General features: G+C 39.2%; 1 protein-coding gene across 1 annotated transcript; it reads left to right on the forward strand.

The window, feature by feature from the left end:
- Positions 1–781: 781 nt before the first annotated feature.
- Positions 782–15,811, forward strand: LOC133549482 (NADH-cytochrome b5 reductase 2). Its single transcript, XM_061894937.1, has 9 exons — positions 782–900; positions 977–1,108; positions 1,177–1,249; positions 1,316–1,422; positions 6,831–6,960; positions 7,041–7,124; positions 7,218–7,303; positions 7,386–7,485; positions 15,559–15,811. Exons 1-9 carry the CDS (start codon positions 886–888, stop codon positions 15,729–15,731), a joined length of 900 nt encoding a protein of 299 aa, XP_061750921.1. The 5' UTR covers positions 782–885; the 3' UTR covers positions 15,732–15,811.
- The last annotated feature ends 1,705 nt before the right edge of the window (positions 15,812–17,516 follow it).

Here is a 17,516-nt window from a genome sequence, read left to right on the forward strand (position 1 = left end):
TGTGCTATCCGTATTGGCATCACTGGATGACGTCACAGGAAAATGGACGATGGCTTCACAGATAGCGAAAATCAGGCACTTTAAAGCTTTTTTTAAGGGATATTCCGGGATGGGTAAAATTTGGAAAAAAAAATTCAAAAAATAAAATAAGCCACTGGGAACTGATTTTTATTGGTTTTAACCCTTCTGAAATTGTGATAATGTTCCCCTTTAATGACAAAGTTAAGACAATCTAATGTATCAAAACAAACTATAAATTGGTTTAAATCATATCTTTAATTGCGATCACAATGTCTTCAAATAAATGGTGTAAAATCAGACATAATAAATTGTTATTTGGGTGTGCCTCAAGGATTTATTTTGGGCCCGCTGCTTTTCGGTACATATATAAATGACCTCATCACTGCCATATTACCTGAAAATATAACATGATGAGTTTTGGTAATTTCATACATTTCTCATTTTTAAAAGTTATTTTTAAGTGTCCTAATGGATTAGCCCCTGATGTGATTTGTCAAGAAATGCAAAAATACAGTAGTGGTGAAGGGATACCAGATTTAGTACATGAAATATTGTGTTGTACCAATTCTGTTTTATAAGCCACGCCCTTTCTCTTGCTGAGGTGCCATGTCCTAATATGTCACGCTGTCTTGCTATTGGTGCTCTCAACAGGATCATGACATTACGTATCAGGGTCTGTGCGTGTGTGTGCGTGCGTGTGTGCGTGTGTGCGTGTGTGTGTGTGTGTGTGTGTGTGTGTGTGTGTGTGTGTGCGTGTGTGTGTGTGTGTGTGTGTGTGTGTGTGTGTGTGTGTGGACTCTGATCTTCCGGACTGTATGAAGAGCAGGACAAAGTGTGCTGTGCTGAATAGTACTTGTCAGAAGTATGGAACCAAGTGTGGTGAGAATGAGCTTTTTGTAGTGTGTGTACTGTGAAATGAATATGAATTCTACAGCATTTGAACTTGATGTTGCAGCTCGTTTCTGTGCTGGTCGCCATGTGCGTGGTGATTGGCAGTGTAGTCTACTTCCTCTTGTCTCCAAAGAAAAAACAAGTGACCTTGAAGGACCCGATGGTCAAGTACGCTCTGAAACTAGTGTCCAAACAGGTTGGTTGAATGCAAGAAAATAAATCATTTCTTTTCTACGTCATTTATTGTCCTCGCATTGTGCTCAGGAAACCAGTCATGACACCAAAATATTTCGCTTTGGTCTTCCATCATCGGATCATATCCTTGGACTGCCGGTTGGTACGGAGACGATTTCCCTTTGACTGCGTCTTACGTTTTCTAGTCTTTAATGAGGTGTTTCTGCAGGCCAGCACGTGTACCTGTCAGCCAAGATTGATGGCAAGCTGGTGGTTAGAGCTTACACGCCCGTCTCCAGCGAAAACCAACAACGATTTGTGGATCTTCTTGTCAAGGTAGTGTTGCATGCTTCAAAAGAAGGATTATATCATAATGTTGTTGCGTTGACAGAAGTGTCAGACCACAATAGCGTTGTCCCTTGTTTATCACAGCCATTTAGTTCCAGGCCTGACTGCAATAAATTAATTTCCTCAAAAGTAGAATTATTGTTGATAGAGCAAATATTTTCAGTTTTGTTGACTGATTGATTGAGAAGTATATTGACATCTTAAATAATTGAATGCATGTAATGCTTTAAAAAGGCAAATGGATGGCACAAAAAGCCAAAAGTATTGTTTGCATTGTGATCCATTAAATATTCATCACATTTGATACATTCAATAATAAAAGATATTTAACCTGTAACATGTATATAAAAAATTATGTTAAAAATTTGATAAATTATGTACATATACACAGTATACATATCAGGTGATTTAAAAAACAAGGTATACAACAAAATGTGTGGGGGGGGCAGGTATATACACTATGTACATAACACTACATACCGTATTTTTCTGACTATAAGTCGCAGTTTTTTTTCATAGTTTGGCCAGGGGTGCGACTTATACTCAGGAGCGATTTATGTGTGAAATTATTAACACATTACCGTAAAATATCAAATAATATTATTTAGTTCATTCACGTAAGAGACTAGACGTATAAGATTTCATGGGATTTAGCGATTAGGAGTGACAGATTGTTTGGTAAACGTATAGCATGTTCTATATGTTATAGCAGGGGTCACCAACTTTTTAGAAAACAAGAGCTACTTCTTGGGTATTGATTAATGCGAAGGGCTACCAGTTTGATACAGACTTAAATAAATGGCCAGAAACAGACAATTTGCTCAATTTACCTTTAACTCTATGTTATTATTAATAATTAATGATATTTATCTTTGTGGAAACACTGATCATCTTAATGATTTCTCACAATAAATATATATAGAAAAAGATAAATATACAAAAAAAAAAAAAAGGGTATTTCTGTCCGTCATTCCGTCGTATATTTTTTTCCTTCTACGGAAGGTTTTTTTGTAGAGAATAAATGATGAAAAAATACTTAATTGAACAGTTTAAAAGAGGAGAAAACATGAAAAAAATGAAAATTAAATTTTGAAACATAGTTTATATTCAATTTTGACTCTTTAAAATTCAAAATTCAACCGAAAAAAAGAAGAGAAAAACTAGCTAATTCGAATCTTTTTGAAATTTTTTTAAAAATAATTCATGGAACATCATTAGTCATTTTTCCTGATTAAGATCAATTTTAGAATTTTGATGACAAGTTTTAAATAGGTTAAAATCCAATCTGCACTTTGTTAGAATATATAACAAATTGGACCAAGCTATATTTCTAACAAAGACTAATCATTATTTATTTTAGATTTTCTGGAACAAAAACTTTAAAAGAAATTTAAAAGACTTTGAAATAAGATTTAAATTTGATTCTACAGATTTTCTAGATTGGCCAGAATATTTTTTCCATTTATTTTAATCACAATAAGTTTCACAAATATTCTTCGTCGAAAAAACAGAAGCTAAAATGAAGAATTTAATTAAAATTGATTTATTATTCTTTACAATAAAAAAAACGAATTTACTTGAACATTGATTTAAATTGTCAGTAAAGAAGAGGAAGGAATTTAAAAGGTAAAAAGGTATATGTTTTTAAAAATCCTAAAATCATTTTTAAGGTTGTATTTTTTCTCTAAAATTGTCTTTCTGAATATTATAAGAAGCAAAGTAAAATAATTAATGATTTCATTTAAACAAGTGAAGACCAAGTCTTTAAAATATTTTCTTGGATTTTCAAATTCTCTTTGAGTATTGTCTCTCCTACAATTAAAAAGGTTGAGCAAAGCGAGACCAGCTTGCTAGTAAATAAATAATATTTTAAATAATAGAGGCAGCTCACTGGTAAGTGCTGCTATTTGAGCTATTTTTAGAACAGGCCAGCGGGCGACTCATCTGTTCCTTACGGGCGACCTGGTGCCCGCGAGCACCGCGTTGGTGACCCCTGTGTTATAGTTATTTGAATGACTCTTACCGTAATATCTTACGTTAACATACAAGGCACCTTCTCAGTTGGTTATTTATACTTATACTTATTCAGCCTGTTGTTCGCTATTCTTTATTTCTTTTAAATTGCCTTTCAACTGTCTATTCTAGGTGTTGGGTTTTATCAAATAAATTTCCCCCAAAAATGCGACTTATACTCCATTGCGAATTATTTATGTTTTTTTTTCCTTTTTTATTATGCATTTTTGGCAGGTGCGACTTATACTCCGGAGCGACTTATACTCCGAAAACTACGGTATATGACTATGCACATGTTGACTCCAAGATTGGGCAAAACAAAATGAGAAAATATATATACACTACAACCACACACCAACCTGTTTGATGCTTCGAAGAGTTGCTGGGGATCAATTTTGGTTCAGGTCAGAATTGATCCCCAGCAACTCTTCGAAGCATCATATCATTAAAAAAAACTGTTAATATTTATGCCTATTTGCCGACCCTCCCGATTTTTCCGGGAGACTCCTGAATTTCAGAGCCCCTCCCAAAAATCTCCCGGGGCAACCATTCTCCCGAATTTCTCCTGATTTCCGGCCAGACGACAATAATGGGGGCCTTAAAGGCACTGCCTTTAGCGTCCTCTACAACCTGTCGTTGCATCCACTTTTCCTCCATACAAACAGCACGTCGGCACAGACACACATTATATGCAGCTTCAACATACACAAATGAGTGAATGCAAGGCATACTTGGTCAACAGCCATACAGGTCACACTGAGGGTGGCCGTATAAACAACTTTAACACTGTTAGAAATAGGCACCACACTGTGAACCCCCACCAAACAAGAATGACAAACACATTTCGGGAGAACATCCGCACCGTAACACAAAATAAACACAACAGAACTAATACCCTGAACCCCTTGCAACACTAACTCTTCCGGGACGCTACAATATACACCCCCGCGACCACCAAACCCAGCCCCCCAAAACCCGCCAACCTCAACCCCGCCCGAGGTGGTGTCCTTTTTTTTTTTTTTTCTTTTCTTCTTTGTCATGAAAAAGGGACGTTTTTGTCATGAGAAAGGGAGGTGTTTGTGGTTGGTGCACTAATTGTAAGTGTATATTGTGTTTTTTATGTTGATTTTAAAAAAAAAACAACTTTTTTTTTTTTTTTTTTTTTTTAATAAAAAATTATTCCGCGGCCCGTTGGTTGGGGACCACTGTTGAAGAAGACACATTTTATTTTGGATGCTATATGATGCCATCAACAGGCAAGCCATCGATCTGGACATCTGCAGACTATAAATTGAAGCTGTGTGTATTTGCTGCTTCGGGTGTTTTGTCGAAATGTATTCCTGTTCAATCAGTGATGAAAACAAATATGTTGGCTACTATTATTTGCGTCAATGTGAACGTCCTCATGCGGCAAGTGTTAACATGCTCGCTGCTCAAGAACACAATGAAATGAATAGAACTTAAAGGCCTACTGAAATGAGATTTTCTTATTTAAACGGGTATAGCAGGTCCATTCTATATGTCATACTTGATCATTTCGCGATATTGCCATATTTTTGCTGAACAATTTAGTAGAGAACATCGACGATAAAGTTCGCAACCTTTGGTCGCTAACAGAAAAGCCTTGCCTTTACCGGAAGTCGCAGACGATGACGTCACAAGGGTGAGGGCTCCTCACATCCTCACATTGTTTTTAATGGGAGCCTCCAACAAAAAGAGCTACTTGGACCGAGAAAACGACAATTTGCCCATTAATTTGAGCGAGGATGAAAGATTCGTGTTTGAGGACAAGAAAAAATAAATAAAAAAAAAATAAAGTTAAAAAAAAAAAGGTGATTGCATTGTGAGCGATTCAGATGTTTTTAAACACATTTACTAGGATAATTCGGGGAAATCCCTTATCTTTCTATTGTGTTGCAAAGTGTTTTAGTGAGTTTAATAGTACATGATAGTCGGAAGGGTGTATCCATGGGTGTCTTGAGCCCAGTGTCTGATGGAAGTTGACGGGAGCTGTCTGGACGGCACAAGCTCAGCTGATCTCCAGTAAGTGGCGACTTTTTACCACAATTTTCTCACCGAAAACTGCTGGTTGACAAGTGGTCGGGATCCATGTTCGCTTGACCGCTCTGATCCATAGTAAAGCTTCACCTCCGGGAATTTTAAACAACGAATCACCGTGTGTTTGTGTGGCTAAAGGCTAAAGCTTCCTAACTCCATCTTTCTACTTTGACTTCTGCATTATTAATTGAACAAATTGCAAAAGATTCAGCAACACAGATGTCCAAAATACTGTGTAATTATGCCGTTAAGCAGACGACTTTTAGCTGTGTGTGTGCGCAGCGCTAATATTTCCTCACAGTCCATGAAGTCACGCGTACACGTCATCATTACGCGACGTTTTCAACAGGACATTTCGCGGGAAATTTAAAATTGCAATTTAGTAAACTAAAAAGGCCGTATTGGCATGTGTTGCAATGTTAATATTTCATCATTGATATATAAACTATCAGACTGCGTGGTCGGTAGTAGTGGGTTTCAGTTGGCCTTTAAAGGAACAGGAGGAACTTTTGACTCCTGTTTAGTTGGTACTAGGGTTGTACGGTATACCGGCATTAGTATAGTAACACGACACTAATGAATCATATTGGGTACTGTACCGCCTCTAAACAGTACTGGTCCATATTTACACCTAACATCAACTGTAATAATACCAAGTACAGTAGCGTTACGACGATCTTGTTTAGTTTTTTTTTGTTTTTTTTTAAATTATGTTTTTAAACTCAGGAAATAGGTCCCTGGACAAATGAATACTTTGAATATGACTGTGGAGAGGCGGAGCCGGCGGTCCGACAGGGAAGCAGGGCACACTGAGTTCCGCTTTAAGATGGCGGCGAGGAGGCGTGGCCAGCGGGCAAGCAGCGAGGCGGGGCGTGCCGGGATCGACGCCATAAGCAAGATCAGGGGTGTGGATCGCGCACCTGGGCACGATCGTCTAATCTCCTCGCAAAGGGTAAAAGGGAAGCAGCAGAGGACGACGGGGCAGAAGGAAACCAGCACATGCGGAGCGAGAGTGAACGAGAGACAGACGAAGACGACGTGGTGCTTAAATGCAGACGGCAGAGCGAGGCGGAGCTGAAAAGCGACCCGACACCAGACGAAGCCTTATTGAAATAATAAAGCCAAGTCACAATCTGCTCACCGTCATGTCAATCTTTGGTGGTCAGTGGCTCCCGGACAGAGGAAGTCTGTCACATTGATCAATGTATGATCCTGTAATGACTTGGTATCGGTTTGATACCCACATCCAAAACTAATGTAAAGTATAAAACAACAGAAGAATAAGTGATTATTACAAGGTATGATTATGTGTTGTACTTTGTCAGGTGTACTATAAGAACACACACCCAACCTTCCCAGAAGGAGGAAAGATGTCTCAGTACTTGGACAACATGGCCATTGGAGACACCATGGACTTCAGAGGACCCAATGGCCTGCTGGTGTATCATGGCAGAGGTGCTGTGTGGAAACAAGAAGAGCATTCTGCTCAATGTAGTCCTCGTGCTGCAAAGTATTTACTACGATCTTCTGATCAGGTCGGTTTTCCATCCAAGCGGACAAGAAGTCGGCCGCCAGCAGGTTGACGTTCAAGCACGTCGGCATGATCTGTGGAGGAACAGGTGACATTTATGCTAATCATTTGATAGTCTACGCCACGGACGCCAATAAATTGATCAGCATGCACCAATATGAAACATATTTTATCGTCAAAGGTATCACTCCAATGTTGCAGCTGATTCGAAGGATTACAGCGGATCGCAGTGACGACACAAAGTGTTATCTCATTTTTGCCAACCAGGTGTATTTCTAGCTTATTTGTTTATTATCTGCTGCTTGCAAATAATTCCACAGAATAGACGTGTTTGTGTCCCCTCACTCAGTCTGAGAAAGATATTCTAGTGAGGGAGGAGCTCATGGAGGCACAGAAGAATTATCCCGACAAGCTGAGGCTCTGGTTTACACTGGACAAACCTTCCCCAGGTAAGACAGTATCTTTGTAAATACAAACCCCGTTTCCATATGAGTTGGGAAATTGTGTTAGATGTAAATATAAACGGAATACAATGATTTGCAAATCATTTTCAACCCATATTCAGTTGAATATGCTACAAATACAACATATTTGATGTTCAAACTGATAAACATTTTTTTGTGTGCAAATAATCATTAACTTTAGAATTTGATGCAAGCAACACGTGACAAAGAAGTTGGGAAAGGTGGCTATAAATACTGATAAAGTTGAGGAATGCTCATCAAACACTTATTTGGTGTGCAGGCTAATTGGGAACAGGTGGGTGCCATGATTGGGTATAGAAACAGCTTCCCAAAAAAATGCTCAGTCTTTTACAAGAAAGGATGGAGCGAAGTACACCCCTTCGTCAAACAGTTTAAGAACAACGTTCCTCAAAGTGCAATTGTAAGAAATTTAGGGATTTCAACATCTAAGGTCCATAATATCATCAGAAGGTTCAGAGAATCAGGAGAAATCACTACACGAAAGCGGCATGGCCGGAAACCAACATTGAATGACCGTGACCTCCGATCCCTCAGACGGCACTGTATCAAAAACCGACATCAGTCTCTAAAGCAGGGGTAGAGAACCTCTGGCTCTAGAGCCAGATGTGGCTCTTTTGAAGTCTGCATCTGGCTCTCAGATAAATATTAGCCGACATTGCTTAACACAATAAGTAATGAATAATTCCGTTGGTAATCACAGTGTTAAAAATAATGTTCAGAATATAAAACATTCTTATGCATCTTAATCCAGCAATCCGTTTTCTTCCGCACCTGTTCATTAATGGTAAGAATTATTTTATGTATTATTAGTTAACTTCAGAATAACAATGTTATTAATAATAAAATGAGACTTATTATACTCTAAAAATGTTGGTCTTACTTAAAAGTGCACACATATAGTTGAATTCAGTGTTAAAAAAAATTGTACGGCTCTCACGGAAATACATTTTAAAATATTTGGCTTTCATGGCTCTCTCAGCCGAAAAGGTTCCTGACCCCTGCTCTAAAGGATATCACCACATGGGCTCAGGAACACTTCAGAAAACCACTGTTGCTAAATACAGACCGTCGCTACATTTTTAAGTGCAAGGTAAAGCTCTACTATGCAAAGCGAAAGCCATTTATCAACAACATCCAGAAACGCCGCCGGCTTCTCTGGGCCCGAGATCATCTAGGATGGACTGGCGCAAAGTGGAAAAGTGTTCCGTGGTCTGACGAGTCCACATTTCATATTATTTTTGAAAATATTTGACATTGTGTCATCCGGACCAAAGGGGAAGCAAACCATCCAGACTGTTATCGACGCAAAGTTCAAAAGCCAGCATCTGTGATGGTATGGGGGTGTATTAGTGCCCAAGGCATGGGTAACTTACACATCTGTGAAGGCACCATTAATGCTAAAAGGTACATACGGGTTTTGGAACAACATATGCTATGGACGCCCCTACTTATTTCGGCAAGACAATGCCAAGGCACATTCAGCACGTGTTACAACAGCGTGGCTTTGTAAAAAAAAGAGTGCGGGTACTTTCCTGGCCCGCCTGCGGTCCAGACCTGTCTCCCATCGAAAATGTGTGGCGCATTATGAAGCGGAAAATACAACAGCGGAGACCCCAGACTGTTGAACGACTGAAGTTTTACATAAAACAAGAATGGGAAAGAATTCCACTTTGAAAGCTTCAACAATTAGTTTCCTCAGTTCCCAAACGTTTATTGAGTGTTGTTAAAAGAAAAGGTGATGTAACACAGTGGTGAACGTGCCCTTTCCCAACTACTTTGGCACGTGTTGCAGCCATGAAATTCTAAGTTAATTATTATTTGCAAAAAATGAGTTTGAACATCAAATATCTGGTCTTTGTAGTACATTCAATTGAATATGGGTTGAAAAGGATTTGCAAATCATTGTATTCCGTTTATATTCACATCTAACACAATTTCCCAACTCATATGAAAACGGGGTTTATATATCATAAATATGCTACACTTTCCATTTTTTCAAACGATACGACACATTGTTAATGTCCCCATTCATGAAATTTTAATCAACATTACAATGACAGTAGCATTTTAACTTGGAGTCGCCCGATAGATCTGTTTCACTTCCAATACCGAGATTGAAACCTTGAGTATTGGCTGTTAATCGGTATTAAAGGGGAACTGCACTTTTTTTTAAAAATTCAACTATTGTTAACAATCAATATGAGAAACCCATCCATCCATCCATTTTCTACTACTTGTCCCTATCGGGGTCGCGGGGTTGGCTTGAGCCCACCTCAGCTGCATTTGGGTGGAAGGCAGCGTACACCCTGGACAAGTCGCCCAATCATCGCAAAGCCATTACGAAAAACAAGAAAACAATATCATACATTTAAAAATCGGCTCATTCTAGGTCGCTAGCAACACAGCTAATGGGAGAAATCTATTCTATTTCTAAATCAATTCAAAAATGCATTCAAAAATGGTCATGGCTGTGGTATCTAGTAGTGGATGAGGCTAAAATGAACAACAAACGATCCTGTCTCATTGTGAAATGAAGTGAATTATATTTACATACCGCGTTTCTCTAGTGACTCAAAGCGCTTTACATAGTGAAACCCAATATCTAAGTTATATTTAAACCAATGTGGGTGGCACTGGGAGCAGGTGGGTAAAGTGTCTTGCCCAAGGACACAGCGGCAGTGACTAGGATGGCAGAAGCGGGGATCGAACCGGGAACTCTCAAGTTGCTGGCACGGCCACTCTACCAATTGAGCTATACCGCCCCATTTTTTTGTGGAGAAATTCGAAGAAACTCTTTATAGCAGTGGCCTCAAACTCAATTTACCTGGGGGCGACTGGATGCAGAAACTGGGTGAGGCTGGGCCGCGAGAAAAGATTCTTAAAAAATCTAATATGCACTTTTTAATGAATTCACCTTCTATGAATGGCTTTCCCGCCTTAGCAACATACTTGCCAATCCTCACCATTTTCCCGGGGGACTCCTGAATTTCAGTGCACCTCCCGAGAATCTACCGGTGCAACCATTCTCCCGAATTTTTCCCAATTTTCACCCGGCCGACATTATTAAGGGCTGCCGTGACTGCACTGCCTTTAACGTCCTCTACAACAGTGGTTCTCAACCTTTTTTCAGTCATGTACCCCCTGTGAATTGTTTTTTAATTCAAGTACCCCCTAATCAAAGCAAAGCATTTTTGGTTAAAAAAAAGAGATAAAGAAGTAAAATACAGCACTATGTCATCAGTTTCTGATTTATTAAATTGTATAACAGAGCAAAATATTGCTCATTTGTAGTGGTCTTTCTTGAACTATTTGGAAAAAAAGATATAAAAATAAATAAAAAACTTGTTGAAAAATAAACAAGTGATTCAATTATAAATAAAGATTTCTACACATAGAAGTCATCATCAACTTAAAGTGCCCTCTTTGGGGATTTTAGTAGAGATCCATCTGGATTCATGAACTTAATTCTAAACATTTCTTCACAAAAAAAGAAATCTTTAACATCAATATTTATGGAACATGTCCACAAAAAGTCTAGCTGTCAACACTGAATGTTGGATTGTTGTATTATTTTGTAGTGTGGAATATTGGAAAATTTAATTACAGATCAGAGAACAGAACAATGGTAAAAAAAAACAACACTTAACCTAATAACTAATGTGGAATGGACTTCTGCTTTCTTTAACCCTCCTGTTATGTTCATTTGTCAAAAAAGACTATGGTGTTCCTGGGTCAGTTTGACCCACTGCATGTTTAGTTATCCAAAAGATGTCCCAAACCAAAGACATCCAAACAACCATTGTTAATATTTTATTACTAGCTCCGTTATGAACAGCAACCTAGGAATGCCACCAGCCTTTCATCCAATCTGATATTAGGGCCTGGGTTAAAGAGTGGAGGAAGATGCCCTTCCCACTTGTCCTACACTGTCCGTCTCAATTAGTCTGGAGGAAATGCGAAAAGTCTCCAGTGGCTCGAAATAAAGCTTTGCATACCAGATTGGCTGTCGATTAACACTTCCACTTAGAGACCCCAGCCAGAATGAGGTGCCCCAAATACGCACATAAATGTGTTTTGTCCAGCTCCTTCCACTTCTCCGAAAAAAATTGGCCTCCATTTTAGATAATTCATTTCCAGAAAGATGTTGTTTTGAGGGCTTCACGGTGGCAGAGGGGTTAGTGCGTCTGCCTCACAATACGAAGTTCCTGCAGTCCTGGGTTCAAATCCAGGCTCGGGATCTTTCTGTGTGGAGTTTGCATGTTCTCCCCGTGAATGCGTGGGTTCCCTCCGGGTACTCCGGCTTCCTCCCACTTCCAAAGACATGCACCTGGGGATAGGTTGATTGGCAACACTAAATTGGCCCTAGTGTGTGAATGTGAGAATGAATGTTGTCTGTCTATCTGTGTTGGCCCTGCGATGAGGTGGCGACTTGTCCAGGGTGTACCCTGCCTTCCGCCCGATTGTAGCTGAGATAGGCGCCAGCGCCCCCCGCGACCCCGAAAGGGAATAAGCGGTAGAAAATGGATGGATGGATGTTGTTTTGAATCTGGAATGACCAGCTCAAAAGTTGACTAGATGTGAGTCACACGGGTCACTGCCATCAGAGTGGGTCCTGGTACTGTCTTTAGTATGGTTTCTGCAGACAATTTTGCCTGATGCTTATTTGGGGATGAAGACCACTGTGTTTGACCTTTGTTTTTTGATAAGAATGTCTTGCATGGAGGAATAAGAATAGCAATTTCCCCCATTTGGTTCAAAATTAGAACGATTAGAATCAGAATTTAGCCTAAAATATTATTCATCTTCAGACACATCATCCTCATAACCAATGATGATTTCCACATTATCCTGGAATGACATCCGCTCCTGCTGCTCATTTTGTAAAGGTCTGCAGGATAGAGTATAATGTTGGTAGGACTATAATATTTTTTTTGTTTTGCCCCTACCCAGTTGAGTGTTTTCTGAATGTGGGAAGAGTTTTCCTGCGAGAACATAAGTGGTTCTCGCCTAAGGTCATACAATCCTTGTTTCCATAAGAGTTGGGAAATTGTGTTAGATGTAAATATAAACCGAATACAATGATTTACAAATACTTTTCAACCCATATTCAGTTGAATGCACTACAAAGACAAGATATTTGATGTTCAAACTCATAAACTTTATTCTTTTTTTGCAAATAATAATTAAGTTAGAATTTCATGGCTACAACATGTGCCAAAGTAGTTGGGAAAAGACATGTTCACCACTGTGTTACATCACATTTTCTTTTAACAACACTCAATAAACGTTTGGGAACTGAGGAAACTAATTGCTGAAGCTTTGAAAGTGTAACTCTTTCCCATTCTTGTTTTATGTAGAGCTTCAGTCGTTTAACAGTCCAGGGTCTCCGCTGTCGTATTTTACGCTTCATAATGCGCCACACATTTTCGATGGGAGACAGGTCTGAGCTGCAGGCGGGCCTGGAAAATACCCGCACTCTTTTTTTATGAAGCCATGCTGTTGTAACACGTGCTGAATGTGGCTTGGCATTGTCTTGCTGAAATAAGCAGGGGCGTCCATGAAAAAGACGGCGCTTAGATGGCAGCATATGTTGTTCCAAAACCTGTACGTAACTTTCAGCATTAATGGTGCCTTCACAGATGTGTAAGTTACCCATGCCTTGGGCACTAATGCACCCCCATACCATCACAGATGCTGGCTTTTGAACTTTGCGTCGATAACAGTCTGGATGGTTTGCTTCCCCTTTGGTCCGGATGACACGATGTTGAATATTTTCAAAAAAATTATGAAATGTGGACTCGTCAGACCACAGAACACTTTTCCACTTTGCATCAGTCCATCTCAGATGATCTCGGGCCCCGAGAAGCCAAATATGTTTTCTTCGTAGCATATTCAACTGAATATGGGTTGAAAAGGATTTGCAAATCATTGTATTCCGTTTATATTTACATCTAACACAATTTTCCAACTCATATGGAAACAGGTTTTGTAAGACCTGCACCTGTGTTTGTGTGTGTGTGTGTGTGTGTGTGTGTGTGTGTGTGTGTGTGTGTGTGTGTGTGTGTGTGTGTGTGATAGAGATTGGGGTAAAATATATCTGACAGTTGCAAAGAAGGAAATAAGCTTTGTCTCAATTCAGGGGCTGTATCGTTCCAAGGACCCAGCCCTTACTGTCGACAAGGTGTGGGTCCTGGCGATATGAATTGGGACCGTCTAGACCAGGAGTGTTTAAACTTTTTGACTCGGGGGCCGAATTGGCTTTAAACAATTTGGTCAGGGGCCGGGCTGTGTATATATATATATATATATATATATATATATACATATATATATATATATATATATATATATATATGTATATATATATATATATACATATATATATATATATATATATATATATATATATGTATATATATACATATATACACATATATATATATACATATATATATATATATATACATATATATATATATATATATATATATATATATATGTATATATATATATATATACTTTATATTATACTCCTCTCGCACTAATTGCCTGAAAGAGTGCCCACTTGATGTCACGTTATCGATGGAAAAATGCATTTTTTGACAAAATCCTTTGCCTGAGCCGCTAGGAGACACACCGAGAGTAACAAGTGGTAGAAAATGGATTAGAAAAAACAGATTTAAAAAAATAATAAAACAAAAAAATTGTTTGTTGTTTTTTTACCTTGGGACTTCCCGCGGGCCAGATTTTAGATGCTGGCGTACTAGCAGAAGAAGTTTTATACTGAAAAAAAAAACTATTTTTCATAGATCACCAAACTTTAGAACGGGTCAATTTGTTGAAGTGGAGTGGTAACAGCTTTTGTGGTGACACCTTGTGGCTGCAATTATTCATGAAGTTAAGCTCATGATGCAGTAAGTTGAATGATGTGGACACACTTGTTACTTTCCAATACACTTTTTACCTTGGAGATTTTGAATGTGTAAGTAAAATGCAACCATCCAAGAAACCACTGCCCAATATCGACTTGTCCAGGGTGTACGCCGCCTTCCGCCCGATTGTAGCTAGGATAGACACCAGCGCCCCCCGCGACCCCAAAGGGAATAAGGGGCAGAAAATGGATGGATGGATGGGACTGCCCAATACGCAACTATAATTGTAACAATTATTGTCAATATTAACAAATATCAAATAATTTAATTATATTATACGTGTTTATATTGACAAATGTGCTCATTTAGACTCATATATTGTTCAATTAAATACACTTATTATGTATGTCTAGATCAGGTGTCTCCAAACTACGGCGGGATGTGATCCGCCGGCATCCAAAATCCGGCCTGCGCGAAGTTCCAAGTAAAAAAAAAAAAAAAAAAAAAAATATATATATATGTACATATATTTTTTTTATTGTTATTATTTTAGATCTGTCCTTTCTAATCCATTTTCTACCACTTGTTCCTCTCGGTGTCTCCTGGCCACTCAGGCAAATCATTTTGTCTAAAAATGCATTTTTCTATCGATAACGTGAACTCTCTGCGCTCGAAATATGTAGCCCGGCTCCCGGCCAAATTTCTTTAACCCAATGGGGCCCCGAAGTCAAAAAGTTTGCGGACCCCTGGTCTAGATTGTGTGTTGTGCTCTTGTGTAGCTGCTGCTTTTAGTTACAATGCAGAAAAAAATCCTACCTAAAGGAAATGTGAAGCTGTCATTGAACCATCTGGAACATGCTTGATAGCCAATAATAGCCAATAAGTTCCAGAAGAAGTATTCCAGACTGTGTATTGTCAGAATGAATACAGATAATACTGCATGGATATTTCAGAGGAAGGTAAAAAAGTTATTCCTGTTTTCTGAAGAGCTAAGAAAAATAAAAACTACTTGATTTTATTGGAGAAGACATAAAACTTTTGTAAGCTTAAGAGTTGTGTTAAGTATCCATGGTAGAACCCTCCAAGAGCCGAGTGCCTTCGAAATAATTTTGTCATTTTTTTTCCTCATACACTCATTTGTTTTTCTTCTCTCGACGTTGTCCAGGCTGGAAGTACGGTTCGGGGTTTGTGACGTCCACTATGATAGAGGCTCATCTCCCTGCTCCGTCTTCTGATGTCCTTGTTGTCCTGTGTGGTCCTCCTACAATGATCCAGAATGCATGTCTGCCAAACCTTGAGCAGCTTGGATTTAAAAAACAAAACATATTCACGTATTAAACAAAACACCTTGACTACTACTTGCTATGTAATATGAAATAAACTAACCCTTGTGCTTGTCTATGAATGTCTCAGGGCGTTCAATCGATCGTAACTGGACTGTTTGGTTTGTCTTAGAAGAATTTTAGCCTCCCATTGATTGATTGAAACTTTTATTAGTAGATTGCACAGTTCAGTACATATTCCGTACAATTGACCACTAAATGGTAACACCCGAATACGTTTTTCAACTTGTTTAAGTCGGGGGCTACGTTAATCAATTCATTCATCCGAGTAGGTTTAATCAGTTTGTCTTACATTGGTCAGCCCTAGTCTAGCGGTTGGTGCAAAATAAACACTGTTTTGATACAAACAAACAATCCTACTGTCAAAGCCAACAACAGTGGTTGAAGTGTAATTTCCCCTCGTTAGCAATGAGATATTGTGTGGCAGAACCATCACTGTGGATCGAGTACTACCAGTCCAAAATAACCGGAATCACCCACGTAAACATTCCATTCAGTTGTAAACAAATAGCACAAATGGCATTCAGGTCACAGAAGGTGACCTGTTTGTTTGTAACTCCTGTTATTTCTTGAAGGCTAAATTGCAGAGTCTTTTAGGAATGGTTGAAAGGAGTGTTGTGTCGCAGACCACCTCCTCTGTTCAGGGATGATTTTTCAATTTTTACATAGACGTCTTCCATCACTCCTCATCACTCTTTTGTACCATCTGTCTTTCATACCATCCAGGTCTATTTTTTTCACAATCAGAGGGGGAAAACCATCCTTGCCCAGGCACCCCTTATTGGTTTTGGTGTATAGATATTTGTTTTGGCACCAGTCACAAGACGAGATCTGACCGATCTAAGTCTAAGGCTAGATGTGACCAACCTAAGTCTAAGACGAGAGTGTGCAATTGCTGAGAGGGAACTTTGGCAGTAATATTGTTGTCTCGGTGGAAATCGGGAGAAATTTGTCACAATGGTGGCCTGGGAGATTTTTGGGAGGAGCACTGAAATTCTGGACTCTCCCAGGAAACTTGGGAGGGTGTGCATACAGAACAGTTCAGATATTAAATGGAAAGTTGATCCATGAAGTCCTTGTTTTGTTTGTTGAATATACAGTACTTTATAGGCTTCCAGTACCCCCCGCGACCCCGTAAGGGACAAACGGTAGGAAATGGATGGATAGCAATTCATATTGTGATCAAAATGTACAAAGCTTCACTAAAATATGAAGTTAAAGTTAAAGTACCAATGATTGTCACACACATACTAGATGTGGCACAATTATTCTCTGCTATTGACCCATCACCCTAGATCACTCCCCGGGAGGTGAGGGGAGCAGTGGGCAGCAGCGTTGCCACGCCCGGGAATCATTTATGGTGATTTAACCCCCAATTCCAACCCTTAATGGTGAGTGCCAAGCAGGGAGGTAATGGGTCCCATTTTTATAGTCTTTGGTATGACTCGGCCGGGATTTGAACTCACGACCTACCGATCTCAGGGCGGACACTCCAACCACTAGGCCACTGAGTAGGTAGACTGTTCCTTTGGGTCTGGTGGTGGGAGGACTCTCAACAGATCCTGAGACTCTGGTGAGAAGTCCAAAATATCAAAACAGGTGAAAAATGTGTTCAGGTCTATAGAGAGGGTTTTTGAATCACTGACAGTGATTCAAAAAACGTTGTTGGTTTGCATCCTGATTTTCACCTTCTGAAAAGCCTGCTTGGTGTTCATGCTGCTGAATTCGGTTTCCAGTTTGTTGTTGTACTTCAGTTTTGCTTTAAGTACCTCATTTTTTA

This window comes from Nerophis ophidion, linkage group LG03, assembly GCF_033978795.1.
Source record: "Nerophis ophidion isolate RoL-2023_Sa linkage group LG03, RoL_Noph_v1.0, whole genome shotgun sequence".
Taxonomy (NCBI): Eukaryota; Metazoa; Chordata; class Actinopteri; order Syngnathiformes; family Syngnathidae; genus Nerophis; species Nerophis ophidion.

Excerpts from the sequence above, each read along its gene's own strand:
- LOC133549482 (XM_061894937.1), top strand. Across the intron at positions 6,961-7,040 it reads GCTGGTGTATCATGGCAGAG|GTCGGTTTTCCATCCAAGCG; the intron begins GTGCTGTGTGGA and ends TCTTCTGATCAG. Across the intron at positions 7,304-7,385 it reads ATCTCATTTTTGCCAACCAG|TCTGAGAAAGATATTCTAGT; the intron begins GTGTATTTCTAG and ends CCCCTCACTCAG.